We start from the raw sequence: 9846 nt of genomic DNA, 5'->3' as shown, positions 1-9846 counted from the left end.
CCATATCATAATCTAGAGAAGTATTACAAACAACACAAGAACCTCTAATTTGCATGAGTTTAATAACCAAATATTTGCATGCATCAAGACTCTCAACAAAACATCACAATACATTAATTGAATCTATATCTTTTATTTAATTTTTTTCCCACAAGTCTTAACTTTTTCAAAGATCAGGGCGAGATGTTATATATTGAATACTATATTTGTATCTTTGAGTTATCAACCTAATATTTGAGCATATATAATACGAGATGAACAATCGACAATACGAGAAATATATTATGATTATGATATATATTAATAAGGAAAAATAAAAGAGAAGAGGTTGGTGAGAATCGAAGAGATATAGGTAGTTGGGTTTTTTTCTTTCTTTTTTGGTAAGTAGGTGATGGTGGTAGTTTCAATTGAGCTAAGTGCAAAATCTAAGACTTTAGTAGTTGTGCATTTTCTTTTGTAGTATCCCACCTAAAGCAATTAATGCAAAATTGATTAGATGAAAGTGATGGGCTTATTATTATCCTCATTTTTAGCTTACAATTACTACTTTTCAAAGTTGGCAAGTCATGTATGGCAACGGATTAATTAAACGTGTTCGACCAAGTTTAGAAAACCTACCAACGTGGAATACGGTAGAAAGATCTCGAGTACGAACCTTGTGAATAAAGTTACATTTGTTATAGACAGCACTTTATCCTCGATATAAGGCTTTTCTGTGCGAATCCGTATTTAGTCGGGCTATACGGTTCGAATAGGACATTAACCTAATAATCTCTTGCAGAGGAAACAAAATATTGTTGTCCAAATATATAGGACATAAACCCAATGTATAATTTTCACACTCATATCTACGGTAATTTTCATCCACATATTTTTCTTTTCGGTTTTTTCTTTATTTTGTCATCCACATAATTTTTCCTTTTTTTTCTTATTTAGCCAACTTTTTATTGCTTCTTTCGTTTCATTTTATTGTCTTGCATTAAATTGACACAAAATTTAAGAATATAAAAAAGACTTTAAATTTTTGTAGGTTTAAATTAAATATGTGTGCATAACAATTAAAAATATTATTTGAATATTATGGTCTTAAACATGTCATGTTATTAATGGCACTGAGACCTTAGGTGGAGCCAGATTTGAAGCTTGTGGGCTCGGGATTCTAGTTCATTTATGTTACTGGGTTCTAAATTAACAATGTATACATATTCAATGATTTTTTTAAAGACAAATACTGATTTTGGACCAAAGTTATTGAGTTCGGCCGAACCCGCAAGTGCTATGCTAGCTCCGCCCCTGACTGAAACCAAAAATTTATATAAGAGCTTTCAAAAGTAGCAATTTTTGAACCTCCTTTACTACCTTACTAGAATTTTCTCTTATGTCAAGTAGATTTAACAGCTTATATATAACAAAAATAATTATTTTTGCTCTATTTGCACCGTATATTATGTAGGTTTATTATTTTTGTAAGTGACTTATTAAGGGAAAAATGAGAATATTAAAATTAAAACTTAAAGCGGACATTTGTTTTAAATCAAATATAATTAAGACAAAATAAGAGATAAATTGAAAGGGAAAGAATATATGATCTCATTATATTTAGGTCACTGCTCATGTGGTTCTAATTCTCCAACGTTGTCCTCTTAAGGAACGCACCTTTTATTCTACGCTTTTGACATGAGTTTCATAAAATTATAAAACAATAAAAAAGACAAGAATATTGCAATTAAAAGTATATTGACTAATTGACTATTTTCTGTCCTTTTCTTTTAATTTCTTTTTATTTATAACGAACCTTAGACTTTGACTTTCCCAATAGCTTTTATTATATAGTAGCAATAATAAAAAAGCAACAACATATACCATCTTTTAGGACTCCTTTGCTTTCCTGTATAAGAAAAATAATTTTACAGTAATTACCAAAAAGAATAATTACAATGAATTTTGGATAACTAAAGTAGTACTAATATATTTATTTTTACATATAGAACTTAGCATCATTATATACGTCCTATTTTTATTTTAGTTTGATTTGATGCGAAATTTATAAATGTAAAGGAAGTTTTTTGAATCATATAGTCCTAAAAAAGATGTATATAACATATTAAAAAATATTATGAATCTTGTGATTTTAAACCTGCCATGTCATTTTTATAAGGGAGTATCAACAAGGGGAAAATAGAAATATCAACATGTACTTATCTTGTCTTTAGGGGGATATAAAATCTATTTATGTAGAAAAAAAACTATTTTTATTCTATTTTCGCTATATAAATTACCGATAAAAAATTCTTCGGTGCATATAACTCCGGCCTCTTCCACTGATTCCAAGTGAGTTACTATAATCGATTATATGAATTTTCACTATCTATTTCGCTCCATTAAATGCAAAAAAGAACCACTAGTAGGTCATCAAAATTGCTAGAAGACAACATGGCATCCATAAGAAAAACAATATACTATAATAGTGACCAATCATAATATAATGAAATATTTCAGGCTATAAATGTTCCTCCTCATTGAGCTAAAGATTCATCCTCATCTCTCTTTTGTAAAGAGGTGTCTAACACTTTTCTCTTTGCCTTAGAAAAAATTCACACGTGGCCGCCCGCTTTTCCAAAATAAGGGAAAATTTGCTGACTGCTCGTAGAAATATTCGACCTGTACTGTAGTCTGGTCGTTCGTCTATCTTTCTGGTCTCTTTTCTTTCTATTCATCAAATTTTAAGATGAAGATCAATATTAAGGAATCAACAATGGTGAAACCATCAAAGCCAACTCCTACAAAAAGGCTATGGAACTCAAATTTGGATTTAATAGTGGGAAGAATTCATCTTTTGACAGTATATTTCTACAAATCAAATGGAATTTCTCCAAATTTCTTTGATTTTAGAATTATGAAGGAGGCTTTAAGCAATGTTTTAGTTTCATTTTATCCAATGGCTGGGAGATTGGCTAAGGATAATGAAAAAGAAAGAATTGAGATAAATTGTAATGGAGAAGGAGTTCTTTTTATTGAAGCTGAAATTGATGATTTTATTGATGATTTTGGTGATTTTATTCCAAGTTTGGAAATAAAGAAGATGTTAATTCCTAATGTTGATACTTCTGGTGACATCTCTTCTTTTCCACTTGTCATATTTCAGGTACTCTATATTCTATATTACATGCCTTTTTTGAGTTGTAAAATGAAATAGAGAATAATTAAATTCTGTTGAATGAAATAATTAAATTCTGTTGTTCGATCGATACTTCTAGTTTTCTAGTACGTGTCTTTTTGGCATTCCCTAGTTCTAGAGTGGTTGTTATTTGTACTCGTCATCTTGTCAATATTATTCATTTCATTTTCAATGAAAAAATAATTAAACAGACCTCAAGAAAAAGAATCACTAATTTGGCGTTTACTTGAAAATTTACAAAAGCAGCTTTACAATTTTTATCCGAAAGTAATAGAGGTAAAACACTCTATCAAAATATTTTTTATTTTTAGAGCTCTAACGCGAGACCTCTGGTTAAAATATATTACAATCATATCATCATATTCTCAGGTGATAATTGAATGATTCGAACTCGCAATGTACGTTTGAGTTGTGACTTTAATTTCTGGTCATTGTGTTCTCCCCTTAGGGACAATTGTTAATTTACTTTGGTTATTTTTTTTAGGTAACTCGATTCAAGTGTGGTGGAGTCTCCTTAGGGTGTGGCATTTTCCATACATTATCTGACGGCAATTCATCCCTTCACTTCATCAACACATGGTCGGAAGTTGCCCGAGGCCTCTCCGTCACCGTCTCGCCGTTCATCGACCGGTCCCTCCTCCGTGCACGGGACCCACCGACACCAGCTTATAAACACGTGGAATATCATCCTCCTCCGACCCTAAAATCATCGTCAAAAAACGTTCATGATAAAGTTAGTTGTCCAAAATCCAGCACCACGGCCATGTTTAAGATCACAAGTGACCAACTGACCCTACTCAAGACCAAGTCCGAGCACGAGGGTAGTACTTATGAAGTACTCGCGGCCCATATTTGGCGTTGCACGTGCAAAGCACGTGGCCTAGATGATGACCAATTGACAAAGTTACATGTTGCTACAGATGGTAGGTCAAGACTTTTTCCTCCTTTACCACCAGGCTACTTAGGAAATGTTGTTTTCACAGCTACACCAATTGCCAAATCTGGTGTAATTTTATCAGAGCCATTGATGAACACTGCACAAAGAATTCATAAGGTGTTAGCAAGAATGGACGACGAATACTTAAGATCAGCGATAGATTATCTCGAATTACAGACAGATTTATCTAAATTAATCCGAGGACCGACGTATTTTGCTAGTCCTAATCTTAATATTAACAGTTGGACTAGGTTGCCTGTTCATGATTCAGATTTTGGATGGGGAAAACCAATTCATATGGGACCTGCATGTATTTTGTATGAAGGGACAGTTTACATATTGCCAAGTCCAAGTAATGACAAGAACTTGAAGTTGGCTGTGTGTTTAGATGCTGACCATATGCCACTTTTTGAGAAGTACTTGTATGACTTTTGAAAATTTCAGCCTTGAGTTGTGTGTGGTTGGATTAGATATGTGTAGTTAGTTTTTTTTTTTTTTTTTTGGGGGGTTTTTGGGGGGTTGGGGGTGGGGTAGGGGAGGGGTAAGGTTAGGTTAGTTAGTTTACGTTACGTTTACTTTACTTTGTTATAGTAGTAGTAGTTTATTTTTACTTTTACTTTACTTACTTTATTACGTAACGTACGTACGTTACGTTAACGTAAACTAACCTAACCTAACCTACTACTACGGTACGGTACGGAGTAACGGAAGTAAGTACGTACGTACGTACGTAACCTAACTACTTACTTACCTTACTACCTACCGTACCGTACGTACGTACGGTTAGTTAGTTACGGTTACGTTCGGTTCGTTGTTAGTTGTTAGTTAGTTAGTACGTAGTACGTAGTAGTCGTAGTAGTACGTAGTAGTAGTGTAGTAGTAGTAGTAGTAGTAGTGTGTGTGTGTGTGTGTGTGTGTGTGTGTGTGTGTGTGTGTGTGTGTGTGTGNNNNAGGGGGGGAGGAGGTTAAGTTGTCAGTTTTTCCGAATTCTTTCTGATGAATTGATTTTTCTTTTCATCTTATTGAACCGATGGTCTTTCGAAAACAACCTCTCTACTGCAGGGTCAGAGTAAGATCTGCGTACACACTATTCTTCTCAGACCCCACTTGTGGGATTATACTGGGTTGCTGTTGATGTTTCTGAATCGATCATGTAGTTGCAAATGTCTAAGGTTACTCCTTATGCCTTTGTAATAATGCATGTTTTTCAATTGCCTTTTCCGTGTAAAAATGGAAAAAGAATGCAGCATTAAACTTTGAGATGTTGATAAAGCAAACATAAAATAAGAAATGTAAAAAAAAAGGAAAAAGAACATGTATATATCCAATCTATTTTATCTAATGACTGGTCCCGAAACCAGCTTGCGCGCACCTAGATATGATCCTGAAACTTCATGGTTTTCCTCCTATTTAATTGACCATTGGGCCACAACACTCTTGAGCGCCACTTAGTTATCCAATCTACAAGGTAAGAGCCAAGTTCTTAAATCTTTCAAACATACATCTTGATCATAACAAGCTGAAAATACATCATTGGACTCCAATCACAGAATAATGTTAATCACAAGGACCATTCTCATAAGTTATTGTCCTTTCAAACACCATCTCAAACCATTTGAACTAATCTCAAGCAACCTATTTGAAGAACTCGTCTCGATGGTGATGAGCAGGCATAACTAGTAAAGTTGCTGCCATATGACCAGGAGGTCACGAGTTCGAGCAGTGGAAACAACCTCTTGCATAAATGTAGGGTAAGGTTGCGTATAATAGACCCTTGTGGTTCGGCCCGTACCTGGACCCCGCGCACAGCAGGAGCTTACTGCACCGGGTTGCCCTTTACTACCATCTTAGGCACTCAAATTCATCTACCTCATATCCCATTCTTCTTTTCCTGCACCAGGTGGTATCAGAACTAATCTCAAGAAACCTGTTAGAAGAACTCGTCTCGACGGTGATGAGAATCCAAAAAGAACTTAGTAAACTATTCCAGGTAGCAGAAGAGAAAGAATAACAAAGAACACCTAAGTTGAGTTCCCATGTCATCAATGTGGAATCCAACAAACAGAGAAGACCAAATCCCTTGCTTGTACAGAAAACTTCTGAACAACATACGCTATTTTATGTAGAGAACGAATTATACTGACTATATCTCGTTGCTCGCGATCAACATATAGTGTGTGCACATATTACATGTATAAGAACTTCCTATACACAAAAAGGAAAAGCATAAGCCTACATGTCAACAGAACAATTGACCTAGTAAGGCCAGTTCAGGTTCAATAACTGCTCAGCGCTCGCTCAAACTTTTCTTACCACATTTAACTGAATAGTGGAAGATGGGTCAAACCCTCAAAGCAACAGGGTCTTGCCATGATAATTTTCGCTTTCCCACCTGAGAAGTGCCTTCTCCAACATTTCTGCAAACCAATAACTTCAAATCATTGTGCTGATCATCATTCTGGTTTCGGATATGACTTCTCTTTGGCTCCTCGAACTGCACCTGCTCAAAGTTCGCTTGTGTTTCCTCTTCCCCCATCTGTAAAAATTAGAAAGTCTAGAGGTAAATGATGTACAACGTATCACTCACAAAATAAATGACAAGTGTACTAGATGCTTGTTTTGATACTTACCGAGATTTCATTCAAGTCGAAGACTGGTGCACGAGTAGGCAAAGCAGCTTCTTTGCCACTATGACCAGTGTCATTATTTAAATCAAAAGCAGGCTTGCTGCCCCTTCGTAAGTCAGCATTGTTCGCAATGTAAAATCTCTCGTTCTGCTTCAAATCATAGGCTGGAGCTCCTTTCCCGGATGAAACTTCCTTTTCACTATATACTCTTGCTTCACGGTTCAACCCAAAAACTGCATTGTGCAAAACATCATCTTTTCCACCACCTAATTTGTGCTTTTGCCTCACGTGAATATCAGGTGTCTTCTTGGAAGCGACCTGTATCCTTCCGTTCTGTTTTGGGCCAGGAAGTGGGGTCAGTTTGTTTAGCTTGGCCTTCTTTTTGCTGTAGACTTTATCCTTCGACCTGTTTTTGTCGTATGTTTCTGGATTTGGCATTGGTACTAGCTGTTGCCCTTGTGGACGACTTAAGGACTTCAACTGCAATAGATATGCGCGCCTCTGGCGTAAGAAACTGCACAATTATGCGGGAAAAAACTGCACTTAGATTCAAATACTAGAAAAGAAACTCAAGCATTTTGAAAAAAAAAAAAATAGGAATCAGCATATACATTATAAATTGAATGAATACTAAGATGCTGAAGATAATAACTCTTAACATAATTACCAGCAGAATTCTTTTTCCTTAATTATATTATCCAAGATAATATAGTTTCGAAGACTAAGGCCAAAATACTGAATTCAAGAAAATTCTATACTTAAATTAAATGAAACTATATCAAGTAAATATGAAAACCTTTTTTATGAAGTTAAAACAAAACCTACCGAACTTCAGCTAGTAATCTTAGTTTCCTCAGTTTTGAATCCTCCAATTTGTGCCTCGTGCCATCAGTTTCCTGTATAGGTTACATGTAAGCAAACTGATTAATCACAAATACACATTACTTTTATTTTACTCGATTCCAAAATCTAAAACAACAGCTTTCTATCATCTTGCAGTTCAAAGTATAGCATGACTATGATGGAAACAAGCTAAGAATTGTTGCCCCAAGGCATTTACTCTAGTGGTAACACTGCAGTGCGTGATGTGTGGGTTAGACGCATGTTAATGATTCGAACCCCACCATACACAATAGCTTGTATTTAAGCGGGTGTGCGAGTAAGGCGCACATCAAGGGTCCTAATCCTACCATAGAGAAATGTTTCCCCGAGCGATTTGGTCTAGTAGTGTGATGTGCGAGTTAGATGCACATCACGGGTTTGAATCCTACCATAGACAAAAACTCGTATTTAAGGGGCGTGTGTAAGTTGTGCGCGCGTGGGTTTGAATCCTACCATAGACAAAAGCTCGTACTTAAGTGGTGACGGCCCTCATCTATCCAGTTTCAAACCGTGTGCCACAGGACCTTGTGGACATCGGAATTTCTGATTACAAAAAGAAGCTAAAACTTGTTCTAAAGAGAATTCCTAATAATTCTCGAGGACAAAAACACAAATAGATTTAACCAATGGAGACACTAAATCATGGTAAAAGCCTCAATAAGGGAGAACTAAAAGGGTAACTTTCATCCAAAATAATGAACAAAGAGACAGCAAATAACAAGCTTCTTATAAATCATTGATAGGAAACTATCAAACACCAACCAAAAGTCATCAAATTTTTAACAAACAAGAACCAAAAAAACTCCAACAATAACAAATCAAGTGAGTTCCTACAAGTGAGGTCCGAAGTGAACTCCGGGGAGGACAGGGCAGAAAGACGGTTTCCGATAGACTCTCGGCTAAAGAAAAGGGCTAAAGAAAAGATAAAGAGAACCAAAAAAAACTCCAAAATAGAAAAATCAACAGATTATTCAAAGACACCAAAAAATACACTAATAAAAAAGAATCGATCTTCAAACAAAAGGATCAAACAAACCCCAAAAGATAAGTTTTTTTTTTACCTTGTGGAGCTCCTGATAGTCCTGAAATAGTATCTGACGCTTCAACCTAGACTTTGAATCTTCAAAAACACCATAAGATGATGATTCTAAAGACACCCTTTTCATCTTCTTAGACATCAGATCACAAAAAAAATCAGATCTTGGAAAATATGAAGAAGAGTCAAGGCGGCAGAAGAGAGAAAAAAGAGAGGAAAGAGAGGCGTGTAAGTGAGAAAACAATAATAATACAACAAAGAAAAGGAGTTGTAAATAAGGAAAGAAAGGAAAAGAGAGAGGTGGTAAGAAGGTTCTTGACAAAGAAAGACAAACCCCAAAAAGCCCACATAAATGGAGAAGAAAAATATAGTAGTAGTAATACATTGCTGTTTTTGTTTTTTTAGAGACAGTGATGAAAGATTGGATCTTTTTAGGGGTGTTGCAGAAGGGTATTTATGGAAAGATTGTGTCTTTATGGTTAAATGGTGTGTATATGAGGTGGGTTTTTAGTTAACAAGACATATGAATACTTCTCCTCTTTGGTTATATAAATTTTGGTCCAGCTGGGCCATTACAGAGAAGAAAAAAGAGTTGATTTTTGAGTTGATTTTTGGTGTGTGTGTGTGTGTGTTTTTCTTCTCTCATCTTCCTTTGTTTGTGGGCTGATGATTCTTTGCATTGTGAGTTGTGACCTCTGCTGAAGATAGGAACAGTGAAAAAGATAAATATATTTAATACAGACATAGTACTAATATAGTATATAGTTACTATAAAACTTATAGCAGACATAGGCACAGAAAAAAGAAGGAAAAGGATAAGTGTCATGACTCAATGATATGGTTTTTTAGAGAGAGAAAGATGGTATTTTTCTAGAGAGAGAGGGACTGTGTGTGTGTGTGTTAGCCATGAAATTTTTTTTCTGAAAAAGCATAGAGAGAGAGAGAAAGAGAAATTTTGCAGTTTGTTGGTAGTGCCTTGTTTTTAGGCTTAGGGGATGCTGTTTTGATGGTGATGGGGTTTTTTCACATTATTATATTGAGACCTCCTTATGTGAAAGTACTATTTTGACCTTAATTTTTTAGGGTCCTCTTCAACATTTATTTTAAATTCTTTCAGGTTTCAAGATTCGTCAATTATTAGCACCAGCCATTGAAAAAAGTTGGAAACCATGCTTGTGATGATCCA

At 35.2% G+C, this 9846-nt stretch overlaps 2 protein-coding genes across 3 annotated transcripts; one reads left to right on the top strand and one right to left on the bottom strand.

Moving 5' to 3' along the window:
* On the top strand, positions 2473-4600 carry LOC109226461 (shikimate O-hydroxycinnamoyltransferase-like). Its single transcript, XM_019391217.1, has 2 exons — positions 2473-3145; positions 3663-4600. Exons 1-2 carry the CDS (start codon positions 2729-2731, stop codon positions 4548-4550), a joined length of 1305 nt encoding a protein of 434 aa, XP_019246762.1. The 5' UTR covers positions 2473-2728; the 3' UTR covers positions 4551-4600.
* LOC109226460 lies at positions 5578-9659 on the bottom strand. Of its 2 annotated transcripts, none has more exons than XM_019391216.1 (4): positions 8686-9659; positions 7568-7638; positions 6746-7256; positions 5578-6669 (listed from the first exon to the last, which is right to left on the bottom strand). In XM_019391216.1, the coding sequence occupies exons 1-4, from the start codon at positions 9043-9045 to the stop codon at positions 6661-6663; spliced, it is 951 nt and encodes a 316-aa protein (XP_019246761.1). In that variant the 5' UTR covers positions 9046-9659; the 3' UTR covers positions 5578-6660. The 2 variants fall into 2 exon arrangements, with proteins under 2 accessions (XP_019246761.1, XP_019246760.1); XM_019391215.1 differs by having other exon boundaries at positions 5578-6651; positions 8686-9656.

This window comes from Nicotiana attenuata, chromosome 6 (assembly GCF_001879085.1).
Source record: "Nicotiana attenuata strain UT chromosome 6, NIATTr2, whole genome shotgun sequence".
In the NCBI taxonomy this organism is placed as follows: Eukaryota; Viridiplantae; Streptophyta; class Magnoliopsida; order Solanales; family Solanaceae; genus Nicotiana; species Nicotiana attenuata.
The sequence above is the reverse complement of the archived record's forward strand: the minus strand, read 5'-3'. Positions and strand labels throughout refer to the sequence as shown.

Excerpts from the sequence above, each read along its gene's own strand:
- LOC109226461 (XM_019391217.1), top strand. The coding sequence starts at position 2,729 with ATGAAGATCAATATTAAGGAATCAACAATGGTGAAACCATCAAAGCCA. Across the intron at positions 3,146-3,662 it reads TTCCACTTGTCATATTTCAG|GTAACTCGATTCAAGTGTGG; the intron begins GTACTCTATATT and ends TATTTTTTTTAG.
- LOC109226460 (XM_019391215.1), bottom strand. The coding sequence starts at position 9,045 with ATGTATTACTACTACTATATTTTTCTTCTCCATTTATGTGGGCTTTTT. Across the intron at positions 7,639-8,685 it reads ACTATCAGGAGCTCCACAAG|GAAACTGATGGCACGAGGCA; the intron begins GTAAAAAAAAAA and ends TAACCTATACAG. Across the intron at positions 7,257-7,567 it reads AGATTACTAGCTGAAGTTCG|TTTCTTACGCCAGAGGCGCG; the intron begins GTAGGTTTTGTT and ends ATAATTGTGCAG.